The sequence below is a fragment of the Panthera pardus genome, unplaced genomic scaffold (assembly GCF_024362965.1).
Source record: "Panthera pardus isolate Hobbes unplaced genomic scaffold, ASM2436296v1 HiC_scaffold_24, whole genome shotgun sequence".
In the NCBI taxonomy this organism is placed as follows: domain Eukaryota; kingdom Metazoa; phylum Chordata; class Mammalia; order Carnivora; family Felidae; genus Panthera; species Panthera pardus.
In genome coordinates this window covers 28,204,487-28,229,375 of record NW_026526810.1, presented here as the reverse complement: position 1 = coordinate 28,229,375, position 24,889 = coordinate 28,204,487, and the positions used below count along the sequence as shown (strand labels likewise).

The 24,889-nt window shown below is 59.0% G+C and overlaps 1 protein-coding gene across 1 annotated transcript in view; it reads right to left on the bottom strand.

Annotated features, from left to right (window-relative positions):
* Positions 1-818: 818 nt before the first annotated feature.
* TLE3 (TLE family member 3, transcriptional corepressor) overlaps positions 819-24,889 on the bottom strand; it is a 48,832-nt gene continuing 24,761 nt past the window's right edge. The window contains 16 exon segments of the mRNA XM_019441624.2: positions 819-2,872; positions 3,985-4,061; positions 4,923-4,991; positions 4,994-5,051; positions 5,053-5,073; positions 6,062-6,209; positions 7,028-7,275; positions 7,586-7,835; positions 8,441-8,517; positions 9,257-9,441; positions 10,004-10,136; positions 10,510-10,662; positions 11,320-11,370; positions 11,899-12,018; positions 15,693-15,709; positions 17,271-17,475. Coding sequence (XP_019297169.2) covers positions 2,765-2,872; positions 3,985-4,061; positions 4,923-4,991; positions 4,994-5,051; positions 5,053-5,073; positions 6,062-6,209; positions 7,028-7,275; positions 7,586-7,835; positions 8,441-8,517; positions 9,257-9,441; positions 10,004-10,136; positions 10,510-10,662; positions 11,320-11,370; positions 11,899-12,018; positions 15,693-15,709; positions 17,271-17,475 — 1,920 coding nt within the window. The 3' untranslated portion in view covers positions 819-2,764.

Here is a 24,889-nt window from a genome sequence, read left to right as displayed (position 1 = left end):
CCCTTCTGTGCCTGCGGTCCGGTTGTCCTTTCTAGGCTAATAAAGACTGTGTATTCTAATTGTAAACTCCTTTTAAAAACCGTTAAGTTATTCTTCCTTTTTTTGTGTGCAGTGACAGCGGGCCATTGTGATTTATTTGGGACAACAGTGATGGGACGATTGTGACCAAGTACAGGGTTGGAAACCATGCTAGTCCCCAGCTTGAGGAGGAAATCCCAGAGCCCAGGAAGCACCCTCACCCAGTCCCGCCTCCCTGGGGGCACTGGCCTGCATTTCCTACCCCGGCCCTTCTGCAAACCCTTCCTCTAAAGCCTTCAAACACCTCTGTGAACCAGACTTCAAGTTCACCGCCCATAACATCTAACTTGAAGCTTAAAAAGGACGGTGGAGGCTTTCAGCGTCCAGATGGTCCTAGAACTTTGCACGTGAAGTTCACGTTGCATTTTTTGCCCCAAACTTTTGCACTCACCGCTAAGACTTTGATACAGATCTGTAATCCTCCCCTGAGGAACTCCGTCCCGCCCCTGTGTGCAGAAGAAATCCCAGCTCCCATCCACGACTCCCTGGTGCTGAGACCCGGGAGGTATGGAGCACGCGCCCCTTCACTGTCCTGCAAGATCGGACTTTCAGGGGTTGGGAACAGCATGTGAACTGCTCAAAAATGAGACGAGCCTATGTTCAGGGAGGACAAAGGGCATCACCCAGAACCCAGGGCATGAGGAGGGACAGTGGCCCCCAGTGGCTCTTCTTGGGGAGGACTGACAAACGGGTGGGTAGGGGGTGGGGGGAGGAGGCAATTAAAACACAACAATCAAGCCAACCTTTAAATAGCAACTTTTAAAAATATAAAAACAGCTCATTACAATGACTTTTCATTTTCTTTTTTTTCTTCAGGAAATCAGCTTTTTCTACCCTCGCCCTCCCTTGTGGCTGGAGCCTTCACAAGACGGCAGATGAACCAGAGAAAGAGAGAGAAATTCTGTAGACGGCCCCTCCCCCACCCTCAGAAAGGTACAGGGGGGGCCTCACCAGTCTCCAACGCCCCTGGGCCCCCCCCCGCCCCCGTCAGGGGAGCTGTTCGCCCAGAGCAAGATCACTGAAGACCAGAAGTTTCCACTGGAGCCCCTCCTTCCTTCTCACCAGACAGAATCACACATTATAAAATAATCCATAAAAATGCAATATCAAAATTATCTTCCATATGCTACATCCATGGAGAGCCCACCATCAGGGCTCACATCGGCCTTTACCTTTTCCTTAAAAGACGACGACGAAAAAAAAAGACCAAGGGAGGGAGGGAAAAAACCAAAACAAAACAAACCGACAAACCCAAATCCTAATACCTCAGAACATTCTGGTACCAACATGTGGTACCTGCAGGAGACCACTTGCTACCTGTCATCTGTTGGGGCTCAAAAGAGAGACTACAACCGCAAGAAGTCGCCACAGTGTCGGGATCAGGGTCCCCACCCAGGCCCTGGTCCCCCAGCCCTGCTGTGCTACCCAGGGTGGGGCTGGGAGAGACGATCCCTTCGGGCTCCCAACCCTACAGGTGGATTACACTTTGCCCCTCTAGGGAGAGAGGAAGGGGTCAGAGGCAGGAAAAGGGGGAGAAGGCGTTTTATAAAGGACGTCAATTCTAATTCTTTTTATTCAAATAAAAAAAAAAAAAAAAGCACCCACATCAGTCGCTATTTTTCTCTGGTAGCTCCCTGAGCTGAGTTGCCATATGCTTTCCGCTTTTTGTCCTTTTTAGGTCGTGTCCGAAGATCAAGGACCAGGGATGGGGCTCCTTTTGAACCTCCATTTCTCCTCACCGTAACCAAGTGTGCACCAAAGAGAGAGAGCGAGGCAAGAGGGAAAGACAGAGCAAGAGTCGGACCCCTGAGAGAGAGGGAGGCGAGCGCAGGAGGCCACAGAGAATCAGACCTTTGTCTGATGGCCCAGGCTGCCACCAAGCGCGCGCGGCCCGGCCACCGCCGGTGGGTCCTACCAGCCTTGGGCAGCTCCCAAGTCCACGGGGAGGCGCACTCGGCCCGGGGGCGGGGGGGGGGGCCCTTCCGGTCAGTCTGGTCACCGGCTGCGGTTCTCTTCCTCTACCCCCTCCACTCCCTCTGTTTGGCTCCCCCTCCCGGCCTCCCCTTCCCAAATGGGGATGTCCCTTTAAAAAAAAAAAAAAAAAAAAGCCACCACCACGAGTGGGTTACAAATACAGCAGGCGAAGTACACGGCTAGCGTTTTCGGTGGGAAGGGGCCCCCTCCCCCACTGACCAGTCCAAGATAGAGGAGTCTGTTATTTACATTTTTCACAAAGGTTGTGCGCTGCACAATCGGGAACAGGAGATTCCCTCCCTCCCCCAGCATAAACACGTGGTCCGCTCCAGTGTCCCCGACCCAGGGCAGGGGGACTGAGCAAAAGAAAGGGAAAGGAAAGATGGAGATTCACGAGGGTGTCCGCGGGGGTGGGGGTGTGGGGGGGCGGGGCGCTGGGGCCCCAAGCCTCCAAATCAATCTACTTGTAGCGTCTGCCAGGGTCGCGGAGGGGGAGGAGGAGGGACATCCATCGGAGTCCGTGAGACACGGGAGCCCGTGCCCAGGAGTCCAGACCGTGGCGGGCGCGCCCTCTCGGCCTGCCGGAGCGCAGCCCTGAACCGCTCGGCTGCCCGCCGCCAGCCTCCGCCAGCCTCGGGGCCCCTCGCGGGGTCGCCCTGTCACTGCCGAGTCCGTTTCTCCCAGAGTCTGACAGCCCTGTTAGAGTCCTTGTTTAGTAGATGACCTCATAAACCGTGGCCTTCTTGTCACCAGAGCCCGTTACAATATATTTGTCATCCGCCGAAATGTCACAACTCAAGACAGACGAGGATTCCTTGGACTGGAGAAGGAAGGCAAGGACAGGCGGGAGGGAGGAAAAAAAAAGGCAGAAATTCACTTTCTTGGTACTCAGCACGACCGCAGGGCTATCTGTGCGGCACCCCCTCTCCACGGCCCTGGAGCTCCAACCTCGGCGCACCCCGCGGGGCCCTCCCAGCGTAGCCCGGAGAGGCACTTCCGGGGACAGATGCCCCTTCCCCCCACCCCGCCATCCCCCAGGAAAAGCTCATTAACAGGGTCCAGCACGATCTCGAAGTGGAATGGCTCGAAAGAGAACGCTGGAGCATGAGCTTCTCCTCGGAGGTTACAGACAGGAAGGAGCACTTCTGAGCAGGGTGTGGGCATCGGCGGGCCAGAGCCTCAGCTTGCTGAGCTGGGGAGGGGTCCACACCCAACCTGAAGCGTCCAGCGTGACTGGGGAGACTCTGAACGTTATGCCGGACACCAGACCTTCCCCAGCACGGGTCCTGGAGGCGGCTTGACAGCTGGGAGCACGGGAGCACATTGTATGTGTGTGCTGTGTGTGTGTGTGTATAAGAGTGCGCAGGCTGTGCGTGTGAAAGTGTGAGTGAAATGTGTGCTACGTATGAGTGTGTGTGTGTGTGTGCTGTGTGGGGGCAAGAGTGTGTATAATTGAGAGGGCAGTGCGCTGGAACCCAGATCTTCAGAAACCAGGAAAAGTCCCTTCCCCCGCTCGTGTCTTTGCAGACCCTTCTTCCTGCCGCACCACTCTCCTTATACCGAGGTGTTGACATAAAGGACAAAGTCACTTGAACGCTGGCTAACGCTGCTCTGGAAAGAGCTGTCCAGTTTGCTCCACTGCCCGGTGCACATCCTGTGACCGCCCAGCCAAAGGCCAGAGCCAAGAGCATGACGGGACTCCCCCTGGCTCTAGAGATCCTACGAGAACCCCTGCCTAAAAGCCCTCGCCCTGCAGGGTATGTCCTGCTGACGTGTCCCAGGCCTTGCCTCCGGGGAACCCATCCTGGACCCCCATCCGGTGGGGGCTGGAAGGGGCCGGGGCAAGTCCTGCGTTGCCTCCCACCAGCCCCATCCCCGTGGGTGGGCCCCAACTCTGGGCAGAATTTCGGGCGCTCGGATGGCGGGCAGTACCTGGAATATGCTGGCTCCGTACGGGGTCCTCCAGGCGTTGAGGAGGTTGTCCTTCCCAGTGCTCACGAACCACTTGCCTACGGGAGGGAGGCAAAGGGGGCGTCAGCTTGTGGCTTGCTGCCCCGGATGGAAGGCAGGACCCACCCCAGACAAGGCTGGCTGCCATGGGAACGCGGCGTGAGCGGCCAACCCGTGCGTGGTTAGACCCTCGGCCGATGGGGGGCATTCGGTCAGCGAGACCTGTCACCGGCTCACACCCACAGAACACCTTTCTCCGCGGTCAAGGGCGGGCGGGGGGAGCAGCTGGATGGGCAAAGGTAGGATTTGCAGTTAACTCCAGGCATCACACTTCCCCAAAAGATTCTTTTTAAAGCCAGTAGTCGGCTGACCCTTTCTCATTTTTACTACGGGAAGGCGGGCAGGAAGTACCAGAAATGGCGAGGCCCTGAGGTCTGGAGACCCAGCTGAAGCCAGTGGTCAGCGGGCACTCTTCCTCTGCAGGCCGCCCTGCCAGGGTCCTGCCCGTGCTAATGCCAAAGCCACGCAGGGGCCCCAGAGAAAGACCCACTGGGGTTCAGAGAGGATGAGAGGTGTCCAAGGCAGCAAAGCTAGGTGGGCGCGGGGGAAGCAGATGTCCCAGTCCGGGGCCATCGGCCATCGCAGCCCGCGGTCTCAGCCGCCTGGAGGAAAGGCTCACGAGGCTGTGAGCATTGTTCCTCTGGCCCAGGCCTGCAGGGACTGGCTCTGGCCGGGCGCCATGAGAGCTTGGCACCCTTGGCAGTATCTGCATCCCCGGGATAAAGATGGGGGGGCGGGGGAGGGACAGTGGTGGCGATCAGGAGGTCCGATTCCAGGACGTGGCTCACTCCAGGGCTCTGACTTTCTATAAGCGTTAGGGGCCCTCCTCTGCGCCGGGCTCCCGGCTCCCCGAGGCTCACCGCAGTAGGCGAACTTGAGGGAGAGCACGCAGCTCTCGTGCAGGTGCAGCTGGTACTTGTCGGGCTTGTGTGGTGCAGCACCTCTACGTTGCTACTCTCCATGCCCACGGCCAGCCACTCCCCGGTGGGGGCAGTAGCCCAGGGAGAAGATCTGCGGGGGGGAGTGGCCAGACTAGGTTCAGCTCCTCTGCCCTCGGGGCCCAGGGGGCTCCCCGGACGCAGGCTCGGGGACCCCGAGGGCAGGAGCCCAGCACTCCTGCTCCCATCGCCTCCCCACTTGCGACTTATTTGCGAGGCGGAGCCCCCCTCCCTCGGCCCCGGAGTCCCTTTATAGGCGAGGAAGTTGAGGCTCAGAGAGGCTGCTGACTCCACAAAGTGGTACAGCCAGCATTCCAGCTCCGAATTTCACGTTCAAAGGGACTCTGTCTCTGGGATTCCTGCCTTGCCTTGAGAAAGAAAGTGAATACACAGGGTGGCTCAGTCGGTTTGGGCGTCTGACTCTTGATTTCGGCTCAGGTCATGATCCCAGGGTCATAGGATCGAGCCCCACGTGGGGCTCCACGCCCAGCTTGGGATTCTCTCTCCCCCTCTCCCTGCCCCTCCCCTGCTCGTGCGCTCTCTCTCAAAAAAAATAAATAAATAAACAAGCATCAACAAGTAAAATTTAAAAATTGAAATAAAACACTAAAATAGTAAATATATATGGTTGAAATATTAAAATAAGTAATACAAGTAACAATGGGAAATTAGGATACCTGGCATTTATAGAGAATTTTCTAGGAGCCAGGCTGTGGCTAGGCTTTCAGAAGAGGGACCACTTTCGCTGCCCACATCAGACCTATGAGGTTGCTACTGCTGTGCTCATCCCTTAAGGGATAAGACCAAGGGCAAGCTGCTCAACAAAGTGCTCAAGTGAGAACCAGATCTGAGCAGCTGGGTCAAGGACGTCCAACTCCGAGGCTCTGTCGATTCTATTTTATTGCTGCTTCCTCCAGGAAGCCTTCTAAGGCGGCTCAGGTTGGTCTCAGGTCCATTTGCAACGGTTGCCTGTGAGGGCTCCCTTGTCCCCTGACCCAGCCATTCGGAGCCCGGGAGGGAAGGGAGCGCGCTGTCCTGGGCGAGGGGAGGAGAGCACACACCTGGGAGGTGAAGTCGTGCTGCTGCAGCTGGCGGCCCTCCCGGAGGTCCCAGGAGCGCACAGTGTTGTCCAGGCCTCCGGTCCACAGCTTGGTGCCATCGTGGGAGATGTCTATGCAGCTGGCCCCGTCCGTGTGGCCCTGGAACTGCCTATAAAAGCCAAGCGGGGAGAAGGGGAGAGCCGCTGAGTGCCGAGCGGGCAGCTATCCGAGGAGGCAGGCCGGCTGTCTGTGCAGAAGGGGAAACTGAGGCCCAGAAGGGGGTCTACCACGCACGCATGGTCCTTCGCTGAGCCGCCGGGCTGGGCTTCCGCCTACCCAAGAGTCTCCCCTACAGGTGAGTCCTGGAGACAGGTGCATAATGGCGGGGGGGGGGGGGGGGGGGGGGGGGGGGGGGAGGGGGGCAGCAGGGGGAGAGGCTCCTGCTGCGTTCTTTATCCACATCCTCCTCCCCCTGCCTGAGCTATGGGGCTGAGGCCATCAACAAGCTGCAAGCTGTCAGGCCCAACAGACACACCCAGTCCTGCACTGCACTCTTATCTCCGAGGACGGGCTTCACCATGCCCGCTTCACACAGGGGAAACTGAGGCACGGGGGTTGAGTGGCTTGCACAAGGTCATAGCGGGGGCAGGATTCATACCCGGCAGCGGCTCCCGAGGCCCCATAAGAATCACCAAGTGACACTGCTCTGACCTTCTGGTCCTGAGGCCTCCTCCTTCCTCAGTTCTCACCCTCCGCTCACCTCTGCCGCTCTGAATCCCCCGTTCCCTGACCTGCTCCAGCTCCCCGCTCCCCGGAGCCTTCTGTGGGGGGTGGGGGGGATCCTCTATCCTCTGGCACAAGGCTGTCCCCTCACCCGCTCTGCCGTGGCCACCCCACGGAGCCTCATAGCACCTCCGACGAGCCCGGTTACGACCGGCGCAAAGCTTCCGGAGGACGAGGCTCCCCTGGTCCGTCCCGCGGCCTCACCTGACCAGGGTCTGGTTGTGCAGGTCCCACACGGCAATGTTCCCGTCGCTGCAGCAGGAGAAGCAGACTTTGGCATCGGGGCTGATGGCCAGGGCGTAGCAGGCGGGAGCCGAGGAGGTCAGCTCGGCCTTGATGCGGGGTGTGGGCGAGGCCAGGTCCCAGATGGTGAGCGTGCTGGCCTCCCCACCCACGATGAGCGTGCGCCCGTCGGGAAGCAGCTTACAGGAGCGGATGTAGTTGTCCCTGTTCTGGGCAGAGAAGGGACAGTGTCGAGCTCCGTCCGCCTCCCCTCGCCAGGGACCAGAGGGGTCCCGTTCAGCGACGCTGAGCGCCCTTCGCCACCCCTGCTCACGTCCCGCCCTCACTCGTTCACCACCCTTCCATCTTTCATGCACCTCCTCGCGAACCCCAGGAAGCCCGGGATCATTGGCACGTCGGGACGTTAAAACCGGGGCTCGGGGACGTCAGCCAGCTCGCTCGGTGGCCCGGCCAGTAGAGGGCCGCGCCAGGCTGCCCTTCCACCCGCTGGCGGAGAGGCCTACGGCCCAGGGTCCTCACCAGGCAGTCCAGCTGGGAGATGGGGCTCTTGCTGCCCGGCTGGCTGATGTCCCAGATCTTCACGCAGCCCTTGCCGCCTGTGTAGACGTGCCGCGTGGGGTTGCTGATGGTCACGGCGCACACCACCTCCCCGTGGCTCAGCGTGTTGATCTGCCGGGCGTGCCGTGGGATGCCGGGGCCCGCCAGGGCGTCGTGGGGGAAGGGCACAGGCTGCATCTGCCCATCGGCGCTCACGTGGAACGAGTAGGCTCTGAAAGGGAGACGCGGCCCTTCCGTCAACCCCCCCCCCCATCCTCTCTCTGTTCCCCCGAGTCCTGCCCGGGCCGGACGGCACCAGCCCGCACACGCTCCCCAGCTCTCAGGGAACCCAGTAACACCCCCCAACCTCCTTGCTTTGGCTCTACCAGGGTAGGGGATTTACTCAGTATCCCAACCTTGGCTTCCGCTCCTGGTCACATACCCTCAGCTCCAAGCCAGGTCACCAGCACCCCAGCCCCCCACCCCGGCCCTCCCTGTGGCTCAGAATGCCCTCTCCTACCATTTACCAGCTTGGATGTTACCTCCTCCTTTAGAAGCCCCGGGGTAACGGGGGGGGGGGGGGGGGGGACATAGGTCTGCCCCCCCTGCTGATGCAGCTCCCCTCATTTGGTTATGGAGGCCCCCTGGGCTCAAGTGCTCCCCATGCAGCGGGAGCCCCAGGGCTGAGCAGGAGCCGTCTCCCGGGCTGCAACCTGGTCTATGAGTGCCTCTAGAGGGGAGACCCTTCCCAAGGGAACGTCTGCCAGGACAGGGGATAGGGGTGGGGGACGGCGTGCTTTCCCCAAGAAGCATGCGACACACATAGCCAGAGCGTACGGTTTTCCACCAGGAATGGAGGCCAGGCTTGAGGGCAGGCCCGTGGCCCGCATGGGAGGGTGAGGGTCAAAGCCAACCTGAAAGGCAAGACGAGGCCAGTTCTTAGTGAGGGGCGCCGCCACCCATCCCCCTGGCCTCTTCCTTCACCACTTCTGACGTCCTGCCCACACAGCACCGCCCCTTCCCGACCCGGAAGCCAGCCACGCAGAGCCCGTTCTTTCAGAGGAAACACGAGCCCAGCAGGGCCAAGTGTCTTGTCCAGGACAGTAGCAGGGACAGGGTGACAGTCCAGGCCCACCAACCCTGAGCCAGTGTTCTGGACCACCCCACCCCCCCCCCCCCCCGCCCAGCTCTCCCAGCTCCACGAGGCACAGTCCCACTCCATTCCCTCCCCTGGCGTCCGACGGGCCCGTCATGAGGACAGGAGGCCATCCCAGAGACGCACTGTCCCCTGAAAAAGCACCCCTCTCTGCTGGCCCCAATCTGAACCCATCCTCGGTACAGGAAACAGCCTCATTTACCAAACCCATGCCACGCGGAAGCCACTGGCCTCCTTGGGGGATTCCCATCCCTCTAGGGCCCAGAAAAAGACCTACTCGCCCCACTTCCCAGATGGAAAAAGACGGCCCTTGGAGGCTGAGCTGCACAAGATCACGTGATGACTAATGGGCAAGAGGAGGTGGGAACCACGTCTGCTGACCTCAAAGCGTATGTTCCTTTCTCTTTCTAAGAAACAACCCCACCAGCTCCCCACTCCTGGCCCACTTCCACCCCCCAAAAGGAGCCAAAAGGTCTACGTACAGCTCCAAAGCTCACCATTGGCGATCGGCCATAGGCGGCGGCGGCCGCGGCCGCGGCGGCACTCATCTGGGGTGGGATGTTGTGGAGGCCGGCGTAGGCGCTGGGGCTGGTGAGCGAGCCGTTCATCTCGTGGTGGCTCATCATGGCAAAGGGCGCCGCATAGGAGCTGGTGATGGAGATTGGAGTGCGCAGGGCTGAGGCTGCAAGGAGGAGGAAGTCAGCTGGGGGAGACCCTCAGGGGGAGGGGGACCCCCCTCCCCGCCCTCCAGGACAAAGCTCAGGCCACCAGGCCGTCTTGCTTCCTGCATTTCCTGCATTGGAAAGCTGCCGGCTCCAGGCAATCCTCGGGGACTGAACCCCCACCTAACTGGGATCCTGGTCTTCACGGCCCAAGAAGGTTCAAGCTGAGAGATGTGCCCACCTCTTTTTATAAGGCAGGACTCAAGAGGCCCAGAGAAGGAAGTTTGTTGAGAGTCTCACAGAACTAATGACAGAGGTGGGGACGGGCCACAGGTAACCCGACCTGTCTGAAGCTCCTCCCACGTGCCCTCCAACAGGAGCCCTCCCAGTAAGCCCTGCTGTCAGTGTGGACGCAGCCAGCATCCGTGTCCTCCTCTGATCTGACCGCGAAGTCCCCCTGGAGGCCCCGGGAGAGCCCCAACTCCCACACGCTCCCTGGTGCTCTGGCTCCAGTCCCGCCCCGGGGCACACCCCTCCCCTCAAACACAGTCGACCCAGCCTCATCGTGCCTACCCATTATACCTATCGGGTCCATGCCTGGAGGTTTGCCCGGCATCGACCGGAGCCCTGGGGTGGTGCTGGTTCCTGGAGTCGGGGCATCGTTCCTCGGAGTAGGCGTGTTGGACTTGAGCCCAGGGGTAGAGGATTTGTCATTCTGAATAGGGAAGACACGAAGATTCCTTTCTCCCCAGAGCCGGGCCCTTGGAGCTGGCCACGACACCCAGCTGCCCAACAGCCCCTCAATTCTTGCCCCACCTTGTGCGGCAAGGACTTGGGGTGACTGACTGCTCCCATCGTATAGACGGGGCAACGAAGGCTCAGAAACATTAACTGGCAGCCCGAGGCCCAGCCGGTAAGTGGTAAAGCCAGGACTGGCACCGGGGCCAAACCCCAATCCATGGTCTTCGTACTCCACCCCTCTGCCCTCCAGTGATCACCGCTCCGGCCTCTTTTCCAGAGCCTTTTGCCCCCACCCCCACCTGCCCCAGCCCCCTGCTTCTGGGGTGCCAGTGGCAGGCCCCACATACATGACCAAGGTCTTTGGTCTTGGAGGAGGGTGTGCTGCTGGACGAGGCCACTGAGGCGGGGCTGGTGGGGGCATCCTTCTTCAGGCCTCGGGCCTTGTCCAGCCCATTCTCAGGAGGGGAGTGTGCCGGGCTGACCCGCGGCGTCGCTGGGTCCTAAAAGCACAAGCACAGAGATGCATGGAAATCAACAAGCAGCCTGGAGTCCTCCCTGCTCTGGGAATGGGAAGGGAGTGTGCCAGCTGTTGGGGAGAGGAGCTTGGCTGGAAGAGACTGGGGGCCTCAAAGTGGGGCGACTCGTTCTTAACGATCTGGTCTCACCCCTTCATCTCACAGATGGGGAGACAGGGGCCTGCGCGGGGGTGGGGGGTGGTGACCGGCCCAAGATCGAACACAAGTTCAGGACTCATATTTGGGCGGTGGGGTCTCCTGGCCTCGGGTAGATCGCTCCAGTCTTCGTCCCCTGCCAAAACTGATCCCGAGGGGCTCACGACCCCCTACTCTCGAGATCCCAGGGGTGGTGGGGATAACAGACGTGACCTTGAGGACCTGGCCCTCCCCTGGGATCCTTGGGGCGCACCTGCACTGTCCAACCGAGGTTCCCATCCTAAGGAACCCCAGCCACCCGGCAGCAAAGCCCTGTCCTCCTCCTCCTGACCAGCCTGGTGCCCCAGCCCCGGAGGCCTCGGTGCCCTGCTCGGGGCATGTCAGTAATGTCTGTGCAGCAGCTGAGACACAGCAGCTCCTAGGCAGGCAAAGGGCAACCTCAAACCACCCCAAGCCGAGCACGCTGCTACCTGGGCCTGTGCTCACCTCATTGGAAACATCCACCACCAGATCATCACTCTTGTCCCCGTCACTGTCCTGCAAGCAAGAGACAAGCCAGTAAGGAGGCCACCCCCGCCACACCCCAGTTGGGGTGTGAACCACCACCGGCTTCCACCATCCAGAATCTGAACCTGGGCCAAACCCCAAAGCCCATGCTCTTGTCTCCCAGCCCAGCCCCCCAGCCCTGCTCCGGGTCACTCTGCTCCGTGCCCACTGGCAGCCTGACCGATACCTGCCGATACCTGTTATGGTGTTTCTGAGCCCCCCTCCAACTTGTCTCTCTGGAGCCACACAGCTCCTTGCAGCCGGCTTTATACCCACCATTGCGGACAAGGAAGTATGCTGGGCTCATTGTATCATTTCTGCTGTTTGTGGGTGTGTGTGTGTGTGTGTGTGTGTGTGTGTGTGTGTGTGTATGGTCTCCACCCCCCACACACATACACCAGACAACCCAGCCTGTCCCCACCTGTGCCTCTGAGTCACCCACAAGTCAGGCCTGTGTGTTCTCCCACACCCCAGCTCCCAGCACAGACCCAGTGGTGCCCACTAGGCCCTTAGACGTACGTATCGGCTCAGACTGTCCTTCTCCTCTGCTTTCCGCTTCTTGGATTCCATGCTGTAGTCTGCGGAGCCCCGGTGCTTCTCACTGGCCCGGAGGCTTTCCGAGGGCGACACCGAGTTATTCTGGGAACGAGGAGATTCAGCGTGAACGTTTCGTGCACACCAAGACATTAGCTAAGGGCAGGTGGTTCAAGAGGGCAATGTCCTGCACCAATGGCCAGGCCCTCGAGGTCAGCTCTGTTCCATTGGGGCCTTGCCAGGGAAGCCTCCCAGCTCTCCAGACTGGGTCCCCCCCGGGAGAGGCCCGGGGAGCACAATTCCCTTTTGGAGCCGTGACACTGCTAGTAAGTAAACAGGCTCGCACAGAGCTGTCTGCGTTCTGGCCTTCGAGACTGTGCGTTCCATGAGGGCCGGATCACACCTCTCTCCGTCCACACCCATCCTGGGCCAGCCACGTACATTTGCTCAAAGAAGGGATGAGCCAAGTCTGCCCTGAGTCTGGAAAGACGGGTCTCAGCCGACACACAGGGGCTGTGTGCAATACGTCATCAGCTGAACCCCACTGGAATGGGGAGACTGACCCGGAAGGAGAACGTTGGGCTGCCGACAGGCCTTCTAAGGGTATGTGGGCAACCTGGCATTTTGTGTGAACACCCTACTCCTTCACTGCAGGGCCTCCAGCAACTTCTGAGGAAGAGCAGTGTTTTAAAGAAACAAAAATCGCAACATCGGGAAGCCTTTCCCTCTGAAAGGTGGGAAAAGGTAGGAGGGCAGGTGGAATCATCCTTTCTGTAACGGTGGGAATGCAGGGGCCCCAAGGGGTTGGGAAACGTGCCCGAGGTCCCCCACTGGAGGCAACATAAAGGAAACCGAGGTTTCTCAAGCTTGGAAGGGCCTGATGAGTTCTCCCTTCAAACTCCAAGGTGAGAAAGCACAGCTATAGCTTGAAATTCCAGGTCTGGGAAGAGGGCTGATCGGCAAAGCGGGAACAGCACAGGCAGACAGGCCTGGGAACGGAGCTGTCCCAGGGACGGGAGGGCGTCCCGCAGAGGAAGGGATCCCAAGGGCGGGCGGGCGGGCTCGGGATGCTGCCTGTGGCCACGAGTGTAACCGGTTCTGTGGCTGTCAGCACCAGGCTGAGAAGCAGGGAGGGAGGAGCTAACCAGCAGGGGTACCGGCCAGCAAACCTGTGCCCTTGCCCTCCGGGGGGCCGGGACAGATTCAATGTCCCTCGAGGGGGCTGCCGAGTTCACTCCTTTCCGAGAGACCCTCCTTCACTCACCACTCACCCATGCTTTTCTGAGCACCCACCCTGGGTCAGGCCTGGGGCTTGGAGGAAGGAGCAAGACTCAGTCCAGCTACAGGCTGGCCCATCCACAGCCCCATGCATCACAGACATGCAGGCCACGCAGGGCCATGGAGGGACCCCCGCTCGGCAGGGAAGGGTATCCCAAGGCGGAGGCCGGGGTAAGCCTCTACCTCACGTCTCCCCACTTTCCTGGAGGCCAGTGCCGGCGTTTGGGTTGGGGGGGGGGGGGGGGGGGTGATGGCAGGGGGGGCGGGGGGCGCGGGGCACGGCGTGGGGACCAGCCACAGAAGTTAATTTCCTTTTCCTAAGCCGGTTTCTGGGCAGCCCTTCCCTGCCAAGTTTCTGCCTGAAGCAAATTAAAATGGCAGAGTTATCAAGCCTTGGAAGAAAAAATGGAGGTTATAATGGGACTGCAGCTCAGCCTTCCCCACAGCCGTGCAGGAGCGGCGGCGAGGCGCACACGGCCGCAATTCAATTAGCCGCTGTGAGCGCCGGCAGGAAAATCACCGCCATTTCATTTCATTTCCTCCGACGGCGGCCACCCCGTGCTAAGCAGAATCGCTTCCAGCCCCTCTCCTCTCTCGGGGCGGGCGGGGAGCGGAGCCGAGGGGGGCGTGCGGCGGCTCGTGTTTCTCCTTGCGACCCAGTACGTGGCTCGGAGAACAGCGAGCTCTTTCTTCTCATGCAGTCAGGCTGAAAACCCTCGCTGCTACCGGAGAGAGTCATGTCAGGCATTTAGCGGCATCGATCCAGCCCGCCTCTGGCTGGCAGGCGGCCAAAAAACTAAGTATTTTTTATTGCTTCGGCGAGGCAAGGAAATATGAATGAAGCTACCTCTAATTGGACTCCAGACTAAGCCCTCTGGGACAGCTTCCAGCCCGTCCAGCCGGCCCCCTCCCACCCGGCCGCGGCCCTGTCCTTCCTGCGGGGGCCTCATCTGTTGACAACCTGGTCCGTGAGGGGCCGCACACTTCCTCCGACGCCGCGGCCACAGGCACACGGCCCTACGGCCTCGCTCGCCCTGAGCCGGGCGCCCGGGCCCCGGGCCGGATGGCGTCTCGATTTGTTCCCACCGGACTCTCCCGGGGCCGGAGCGTGCCCCCTCTGCTCGGAGTCTGCCGTGCATGCGTGTGGGTGCTGCAGGGTGAAGAGCTCAGCTCTTGGGGGTCCCCCCGGGGAGCTTCTTTGGGCAGAAAGCTTTCACAGATGGGGGCACAAAGCCAAACGCAAACAGCAATGGGGAGGAGGACAGAGGGCATCGGGCTTCAAACCCTCGGTTCACCCCGCGGCAGGTGCCTTGTTAACCGGGTCATCTCCTCGATGCCACGTTCTGTGCCGAGGGGGCTTCCTAACCAGGCTGAGAGGCTGGCTGGGCGGGAATATGCCCGTGTCACAGGTATAGAAACTGGCGCCCGGAGAGGCCAAGAGAGCTCCCCGGTGTTGCGTGAAGCCAGGACCAGCCCCGAGCCCTGAGGGGTCCAGTCCCATCTAGACAGACCACCTCTGCAAAAATGGCCACCTTTTGGAGGATCAACACTAAAGCAATTGAGACGGATTTTCAGCTTTAGTTGTTCCTTTCTGAGGTAGCCAGCCGTCACTGGGCCCAAATGTGGACCCAGAGCACACGGGCCAGTCGCGGGGGGCCCAGAGCACCGTGGCTAATTGGATGGTTTATAAAGTCAGCCGGGAGGAGGGCCGGGAGGGAAGGGGGTCGGAATGGAGGGGCTGCCCGAGGAAGCTGCCGTCTAGATGGTTAGTTAACTGCCTGACCTTCCAAGTCCTACTTAACACGAGGTAATAACCAAAGCCATCCTAACAGATTAGATGGCCCCAGATACAAGGACAGCGATGAGGAATAAAATAGCTTTGCTAATCGCTGCAGGATTTTTTTTTATCCAGACTCCACCGCGCTTATTCAGAAGGCTTATTCACTTGAAACAGAACCTCTGAGCCTCAGTGTGATCAGAAAGATTTACAGCAAATCTCAGAGCTGGCAGACACGCAGACAGCCTGGCCCTGATGCCTGCTGGCTAGCACTTTCTTAAACCGAGTTAAAGCCCAGAACAAGGAGAAACCTCAGGCGTTCGGTGGAAGCAAGGAGAATACAGGATCAGGTGGCGGGGGGGGAGGGGGGGGGCAGCCAACCTGGGAGGAGGGAAGCAGCCCAGCCCAGGACGCAGGACCACCCCCTCCGCCGGGGTTGCCTGTGGGGGGCCCAGTAACTCCACGGGCTGGCCAGCTGACCTCTCTGGTTAATCACCTCTCATAAAAAAGAGAGTTAAAGCTCACTGAAAACTATTCATCTGCCAAATGATGGACAGGAAGGCTGGAGAGATGACAGCTTCCCCAACCGAAGGTCACTCTCAACAGGTGCAACTCCTGTTTCGTAACAACAACCCCCACCAGGATCCCACGTGGTCCCCTCCTCCTCCCGCATTACCCCCCCCCCCACCCCCCACAGCCCAGATTCCAGCGTGCTGACACTTACCGCGCTGGATTCTCTTTCTTCAGGGACGGAAGAGCCAGACGGGAGGAGGGTCAGGCCCCCCAAGACAAAAAGACAAAAAAAAGGGAGAAGGGTCAGTCTCCTGTAGCTGGTTTTTAAGCTTTGCTAGTTCACAGGTTTTAAAATGGGCAGCAGGCCTGGCTCTCTGAGTCACCGTGGGTCAGCCAAGGCAGGGCCATAAGGTGACATCTCTCGCTTTGAAAATTAACCGCCCCGATTCCAATGCTCCCCACTGGCCACCGGTCCCGGGTGGGGCGGGGGCTGTGGCCCTGCTCTCCCTGATGTGCCAAGGAGGGCACCAAGATTCCTGCTCAGCAGTTTTTAAAGTCACAAGGTCTGGAAGAGGATCCTGCTATGCAGGCGACCTAGCGGATCTGGGCGTTGAGACCATCATTGTTTAAAATAAACAAGCAAGTAAATAAAGGAACTGTGGGAGCGGGTTTTGTTGTGTTTCAACTAACACCGTTCTCTCTGTGTCTTTGCACAGCCAGGCACTAGCTCCCCGATTCTCCTCTCTGCTGTGAGGAGACCCGCCTCCTCTGCCAGGTAGGGCATCCTTCTGCAGGGACACACAACTGTGCCTCCGTCCGCTTCCCACAATCTGCTACCACCCTGGCGCCCTGGCCCGGGGCCGGATGGGGTGGCGCCCGGGGAGGGCTGGGAAGGCACTGGCCATATGCCCTGGTAAACAGCTAAGAGCAAATCAGACCATGTGTATACCTTCGACTTACACGATTTTGTACGTCAATTGCATCTCAATAAAACCGGGAAAAAAACATCCAAGGGCAGAGCGCACGAGGCGGCGGTTTTTGAAAAGGGTCTGCCAGGGAGCCACGACTTTTCCTTTCCTGACAAACTAAGCCCTCCTGAATGAAGCCCGGGCTGGGTGCAGCTGCCGGGGTCCTCACGGTTTGGGCCGGTGAAGGGGGGGGGGGGTTCTCGTTCCAAGTCCTTCCGGTCATCTCCCTCAGTAGTGTGACAGCTACCTCCGCTTAAAGACAGTCTCTACTAGGGTGCCACTGTGCACCTTGCCCAAGGCACGTGCGCTGGTGAGACAAACACGCTAAGTTAAAAGCCGGGGAACCCGGCCCCTGTTCTCGAAGGACTACCGATCTCGGTGAGGACGTAACATTCTCCAGGGGGAGGTTACAAGAGGACAGCGACCAAGGGCTCCTTCTTGGGACCCCAGCTCTCCAACTCTCCTGGGAACTGGAAAAAGGCCCCCAGCCCAGACTGGAAGGCACACTTTTGAAGGAATGGGAATGGGGCTGACCCTTGAAGGATGGGCAGCTTGTAGCTAGGATAACGGGAGGGTGCCTGCACGACAGGCCTCCCAGGGCAGAGCGCGCCACGTCAGGCATTGGGGGGGGGGGGGTGTCATGCGGGGCGGGGCTCTGGTTGCCACAGACCAGGAATTCAACAGATGGCACCAAAGCTTTTGCTAACTCCTGACCCCAGGGTGACGACGTTTGCCGTGTCCACGTACAGTAGGGCCCGTGGGAACCCCCCTCCCCCAGCCCCCAGCCCAGCCCCGCCCCCTGCCCCAGCTCTGGGCCGCACCTCTGTGGTCCAGCTCATGGTGATTCTTCTCGTCCTTCACCGTCAGGTGGGCCTGGCCACCCAGGGCCCCGAGCGCCAGCAGCCCGGAGCTGCTCCCTGTCACCGGGGGGATCCCTGGAGGCTGGAGGCCTGACGGGTGGGGTGGCAGCTGGACCGGGGGGCCGTGCGTGGCGTGGGAGAGGTGCTGGGCCTGGAGCTGCTGTTGCTGTAATGAAGCAGGTGGTGAGCACGGGGGAGCGTGGACGGCGGGGGAGGCCGCTGCGGGGGAGTGCCCTCCAAAACCTTTACCCCCAGCTCGGTCCACACACGCTGTCCGGATGAAGACAGTCTGTTAATGGACCCGCAACCGAGGCACCAAGATTGGGGTCTTCAAACTCCCCGCCCATCCCCCCCCTCAATCCCCCAGTTTCAGGACGGAATTTCCCACAGTCCATTTGCGAGCCCGGGATCAATAAAAAGCGCGCATTTAAAGACCAAGCAGCCCTCGGGGCTCCCTCTCTGTTGAGAAGGATCCGTTTTCAAGCTGGCGGTCATGTTTGCTCACGCCTGCACGCCTTCAACATGAGCAGCCGGTGGCTCCCACCCCGAGCCCGTATCCTGGGAAGCCTCCCTCGTTTCTGAGGAACTCGAGGCTGGCTTACTGAGCCAGGGCAGGCCACAGCAGAAAATCCCCGAGATCAAGAGGAGGGAGCTTGGGGCCAGTGGAATGAGAGCTAATGGCACGGGGACGTCAGGGTGGAGAACGGTTAACAAGGACTTGGGGCTTTGGGACGTGACAGACCAGGTTTCAAATCCCAGCTATCATTTGCCAGGGGGCTTACAAGGGGCTCCCCGCTGTTCTCAAATCTACACCTGCTCATCGTCAACAGCAGTGATAACAATGCCCAGCCAAGGGTTCTGCTCCCTGAAACCCCAGACGTCCCCTGCCCGGACTAGCCTCAGGGTGTTCTCTTTCCAGTCTGCATCCTACGCCCAAGGGACCGGTGTGGGTAGCCTAGTTCCCTCCCCAGCAGCCACTACAAAATGCCCTTTATCTTATCATTCCAAACTTTGCGCCGAGAACCACAGGAACTGTGCGGCGGGCTACACCACGGCCAAATATTTCTGGAGAGTGGCTGGGGCCTTGTGCATAGGGGCCCACCTATGCACACCTCTTCTCAACTAAGCACAAGAGAAGGGAACCAACGTTTACTGAATGCCTGGCACTTTCCAAATATGATCTCTGACCCTTCCAACCAGGTGGCAAAGGAAGGGTCAGGCCCATTTTACAGAAGGCAAACTGATACTTGGCGGGCTGGACTGGGCAGCCAGTAGCTTGCCAACTCTAGCCAATAGAGTTCGATCTGGACTCCACTCTGTCAATGGCCGGTCTTATCCAAAGAGTGTTCCTAGGGAGACCCTCAAGGCAAGAGGGGCCAGTGGGGGTGACAAAGAGCAAAAATCTGACAAGCTCGCCTATCAGTATGAACTTGGCTTTCGGGCCACAGCTGGCAGTCAACAGAACACAGGGGGACGGTCTATGGTTCTGGTTGGAGGCCTCAAGAGGCAGTAAACGTGAGCAACCGGGGCTTAGGGGCCCTGCTCTTCCCCAACGAAGCTGCAAATGGCAAACCGGGCTCACCCCAAAGTCAATGGCAACCAGAGCCACCGCCACGCTGGTGGCCCCCGAGGGTTTGTTTCTCAGCTCTGCGTGAAAGTCTGGGATCCGCTGGTGGTCACATCAGCTGGATCATCTACTGGTAGGTGGCTTATGGAAGCTGCTGGTGGGCAGTGGTCCCCAGTGCAGCTTAACCCCAGATGCCCCGAGATGCCAGAGCAGAAACAAAAGCCCAGGGGTCCCCATGCGGAGACCCAACCTGGCCCAGCCCGGTAGCTCGGGCTCTTTTAAAACACGGGAGCTCACAGCTGATCTCCCCTATCTTTCATTTTTAAAGAAATATCATCGTTAGGCCTTATTACGAGGAAAAAAATTAAACATGGTCAGAACATATTAAAAATGAGTACGGATTTACAAGTTTTTCTTAAAAGATTACCCTTCAATCCCACTCTCTAGAAGATTCCACTCTGAGTCGCTTTAGACTTTCCTTTATGGAGATCTACGAGTTGTGACTATATTCCTAAATAAATAGGCTCTCGCGAACCTTACTACTAGACAACTGGATTTTTAATTTAAGACTGTTAGGCACAAATCAACACATCCCTTCCAATGGCTACCCACCGTTCCCCGGTGTGGGCCAACGATCCAACTGTATCTACACGCCCAGTTTTAAGAGGAGTCTGCGCCAGCAGCCCTGTGGTTTTAGACCAGTTGCTGGCAGGCCCTTTAATTCTGCCAGCGTTAACTATTTAGTAAAATCCCAGAAAGCAAGGCGTGAGGTATTTAATCCACTTTTTACAGTGCCTGGCCAGTAAGATCGCCGGAGGGAGCGGAGAGGAGAGAAAACGGCTTCAGAGAAGGAGCTGCGTGGGTACAAGGCTGGCTCCTGCCATGAACAATTCGGTTTCTGGAATAAGAGCTTACGAAGGATCTGTGCTCGGGAGAAGACGTCGTTGAAGAGCTCCAAACACCCTGATTCGTACCTTACCAGGTAAGCTCGGCCCTCTTACCGAACCTTCTAGGCTGCCCGGCCAGTTCAAATACCACCTCCTCTGGAAGTTTCCCCCAGCCTCCTGGTCAGGACGCATGTCTCCCTTCTGAGTTCTAACAGCTCAGACACCAGGGCCAGCGTGGACGTCCTGAAGGGTAGAAGCTGGACGTCCACCTTATCAGCCACGAGACCTTGGTTGAGTCAGTGGACCTCTCTGGGCCTCTGTTCGTGGTCTCATCGTGCAAGGACCCCATGCATTACACTACGTGTCAAGGCAAAGCAGGTCCTCGAGAAACGTTAGCAAGAACTACGAATGGATCACAAATACAACCATTTCGTTCGTCTTTATGTGATGCCTGGCAGCTTGGGAGCTCCAGGAAGACAGGGACCTGGTGTTATCCGTCCCCGCACCGCTAAAGGTGCCCGGCAGGTTGGCTCAGTGCACAGTTGCTGGGTAAATAAGTGACAATGTTGGGTAGACATGCAGAGGAAGTCAACCGAGTGGCTCTGTCCGAACGTGACCGCCTCCCAGATCCGCGCCTCCTCTCCAAGGCCCACTGAGAGGCAGCTGGAACAGTCTGTGGGGACCAGGAGCACCAGTGGGGTGCCCTGCTTCCTGGAAGCGTAAACCAGTGAGCCAGCATCGGAAACAAAGGCTACGGTGGCTGCCTGGCGATCTGCCATAGCACGTCAGGCGTCAGCGTCTTCTCTGCAACAGAGGAAAGGAGATTTCCATAATACTTCTCATCTTCGAGTACAAAAGCACTCCCTGCACGGCCAGAAAGTCGCGCCAGGTCTCCCCTGCATGGTTTAAAGGCACGGTCAGGAGTGGTCCAGAAGGTTCCGGGAGGCAGGGACTTCAGGAGCCGACCTCCAAGGCTTCTCTCATGGGGCGAGGGCAGATGTCAGCGCTTGCTGGGCGTAGCGTCTGCTAATGGCAGTCTCGGTTGCAACGGAGAGCGAAACGAAATTCTCTCCCCAACACGGCGGGGGAAGCTGGCTGGCGGTGAGCCACCTGCCTCGCCGTCCCGTGTCGCAGCCCCAGACCCTCTGCAGGCGGGACGGCAGACAACACTTCCGGCCCCTGTGGCATGTCCCTGACTTCAGAGGACGAGGTGCTGAAATGCAGTGCCCTGTGAGTGGAAGGGTGGCGGCTGGGGAGAGAAGGGAATCAAGTCCACCGTCCAAGAAGGGACTGCGCTCACCGCGTTGCTGCAGCCTGTCTCCAGTGTCTACCATTCCTTCCCATGCCGAAACTTCTCCATCTGGGATGTGAAAGGAAGTTAGCAATCCCCCCTCCACCCCCGGCCCCAAAGAGGGGCTCAGCGTCTGGAACCAAGCCCGCTCAGGGGTGCTCGTTCACGCCAGAACGCGAGCCCGTCACAGAACGCGTCCTGCGGGCTGTAAGCAAATCCCTTGTTCCACACGTGTGTCACGTGCCCGCGCCCTGGGCTCAGAAGGTATGGCCACTTACAGGACAGGCTGACAGGGAAGCTCGTCCTTGTAGAGGATACGTAATTGGATTATGCACATCACGCTTTAATGCCTCTGCTGGCTGATTTAATGCTTCGCTTCTCAGGTTCACGGTTTGGGTTGAACTTGGTGAAGTTGTCTAAGCACCTGCTGAGCCAAGGCCCACGGAGGACGCCCACCAGAGGAAGCACAGAGGCCGAACTGCATTCAATGAACACTTGGCACCCTCCCAGCATTGCTGGGAGAGCAGCCCTGGGCCTTCCCCCTTCCTTCTAATCGCACACGGCCGGTGGGCCCCAGGGCTCCACGCCGAATTGAGCTTCCGTGCTCCGTGATAGCTTTCAGAGCCCCCAACAACCCTTGTTATCCTATTTCAGAGATGGGGAGGCAAGCAGAGCCAGGACTCAGAGCCAGCGTGCCCTCTCCCCTCTCCCCATCATGCTGCCGGGCCGAAAGAAGCTGATGTATTCTAAAGCACGCTCTCTGCACCTTCTTCCTCGTGGAAAATTCAGTCAACTGAATCCTACACATCTACATCCTGGAGTGAATGCAAAAAACCTCAGGTATGGCTTCCAAATGCCGTGTCGTTTGTGACAGGCTACAATCTCCCTCTTCGTCCTCCCCACCGCCCACCCACCCCCCCCAGCCCCCCCCCCGCCCCGCCCCGCTGAAAACAATAAAAAAAGTCAACGCTTTATCCCATGCCTCACACGAATACATTTCCAAAGGAATGCAGACCACGCTGTCAGCGTGCAGATGAACCCCCTCCGCTCGCTCCTCAGGTTCAATTACCATGGGCCAGCGCAGAACGTAAACACAAAACAGAACCACCAGCAAAAAAAGGAGTCTGGGAATGGTTGCTAGGTCAGCTCACAGGGTCTTTAATCTGCCTAGGGATGCCTTCTGCAGGATACTGCTCAAGGGACAAAATCCGCTCCCCACCCCCCCACCCCATGCTTAGGAATCTTGACCCTTTCAGCAATTTGGATCCAAGAAAAAAAGGGCCTGTAACGGAACGGGGTCTACGATAACTGGGTCCTGCCAGGCCCCGGCTGGCACAGAGACATCTTCCGGCCCGTCTTCCCTCGAGGATATCTGAGTTCCCTGGAGAGGGGGATGTGCTGAGCCAGCAAGCCTGGGCTCCCTCCTCTGCCCCTCTGTCCCCTCCTCCCTTTACAGCAGCCCGATGTTGGATCCGAGTCTCTCTCGCCAGGAGACCTAGAAATACTCTACTCCGTGCAATAAATCTGCCACGACGGACACCCACCCACGCCAGATACATTGAACTGTCAAGCCAAGACACGGACTCAGAATCCTTCAACTCCATGCCCAAGAGAGCCTCTCACACCCCACTGAAGCAGGCACCTCACAGCACACTTACCTAGCCCGCCTCTGTCTTTTCACAAACGGAGAAACTGAGGCCCGGAGGAACCTTGCCCAAAGCCCCCCTAATTCCCGGACCAGGGGGCCGGGCTACTTCTCCCTCCAGATGGGCAAATCGGACGGCCCCACGGGGGTAGAGCCACCAGCTGCCCTTCACTGCTGGGCCCAGGACCCTTGGCGGCCCCTGCGCCCCCGCCCTCCCCCTCTACCTCGCCTTCCCCATTGTGCTCGGCTACCAGCCCGCTCTGCCCTCTCCTCCCTGGCGAGACGAGCGGCCCCTTCACCGGAGTGCAGTCAGGCCCGGCTCCCCAGTGTGAGCATGCCGCGGCCGTCCTCAGCCGTCCGTAATGCCTGCCTTGCGACGCTCTGTCAGGCGCAGCGATTAGACGGCCGCCTGCTTAATGACAGGGCGACGGCTGCATTCACTGAGAGCCCGAGAAGCAATTACCTGGAAAATGGGGGTCACAGGCCCCACTCGTTGGCTTTAATTGAATTCCAATATCTGCCTCGAGCTGCCTTGACCTAACTTGTAGCTTCCTAAATACTACTTAAAGGAAGTGGAGCTAATCCAAGCAGCGTTTCTTCCCCAATTTCGCTCTTTTCTTAGAATTTAGAAAAAAAAAAAAAAAAAAAAAGTTATTTTCATAAGAGGATTTGCGATGCCAAAGAGGGAGGCGGAAGCGGGGGAGGGGACCCACTGTGGCCCCGGTGCGGGCCGGGAAGGCTCGGCCTGGAGAGGGGACAGGACGCGAGGGGCTGGAAGAGGAGAAATTTCAGAGGGCAGAGCTCACGGTGCACTTCCCGTCCCCGCGTCCCCCTTCCACCCCTATCGGCCACCGAGCCGTGAACGGGTCACTGAGACAGAGGCCCCAGGCCCCAGACGGGCTGAGCGGGGGGAAGGGTGACATTCCCGGACACTATGTGACCATCCATGAATCACTTCCCCTCTCTGTAAACCAAGGCCATTGGTTACACCAGTGGTTCTCCACCGGAGGCCATCCCACCGCCCCCAGGGACATCCGGCAATGTCTGGAGACAGTTTTGGGGGTCACAACTGTGTGTGGGGGCCGCTATGGGCATCCAGTGGGTTTGAAGCCAGGCGTACTGCTCAACACCTACAGTGCCCAGGGCAGGCCCCCCAACAAAGTGTCTGGCCCCAAACTTCACAGGTGTCAGGGCTGAAAAACCCCCTGCCGGCTGATCTCAGAGAAGACAGCACACTTTACGGTGCTAGGATTTCACCCTCAGGAGCACTGCCTCCCAGCTCCACGGCTGAAGGCACTGACCACTTCCCCACAGTCCCTGTTCCGGACCGTGCTCTGCCCCTCCCTGGAACTGCCAGGGTTTAGACCATGCTCAGGCCTCCGCCGGTGCCCTCCCGCAACAGCACTGCGTGACTGCCCCGGGACTGACCCCAGGACACAACCGACACGGGTCCCAGAGGCGGGACGGGAGTGTCGGGAGCTACCAGCATCCTTCTGCCCCTCTGACCCCAGCCTCCCAGCGCTTTCTGGCCCAGGGAGATGGGCTGGTCCACTCCCTCCTTTAACGGATGCAGAAACTGAGGCCTGGGCAGAGGCAGGACCTGCCGAGGTCACACGGGGAAGAACTATGGCTAGAACGCATGTCTCAGGGTTTCTGCCCCAGGCTGAAAACCCAGGAGTTCTCGTTTATTCCACCAGGCGGACCACCCTGGGGCCTTCGGGTCCACCTTGAAATAACGGCCTCACGTAAGAACAAAAGAGAAATGAGGACCGAGCAGGGTCCCAGAACGTCAGGGCCAACGGGACCTCAGCCCTTTGGGCCACTGCTTCCCAAGGCTGACTACCTTTCAGAATGAGCTAAAAAAACTTCAGAAACACAGATTCCCAGTCCCACCCGCCCAGACCTACGGAAAAGAACTGCAGGGAGAGTGCCTTGAAATCTACATTGTTCAGAAGCTGCCCTTGGGGACCATGAGCCAGCTGTCCGTGGATGGGAAGCATTGATCTCCCCCACCCCCTTCATTTTAGGGACCAGAGGTGGACAGGTACGCCTGAGGCTAAGAGCCTTGCCCAAAGTCACGGGAAAAGAGCTGTTTTTCCTCAGCTGCTTATCTTAAATGTCCTCAGCCTCACTCAAAGCAGCAGAAAGATGCTTCGTGAATCCAAGATGCGAGTCAGGGACGCAAAAGGG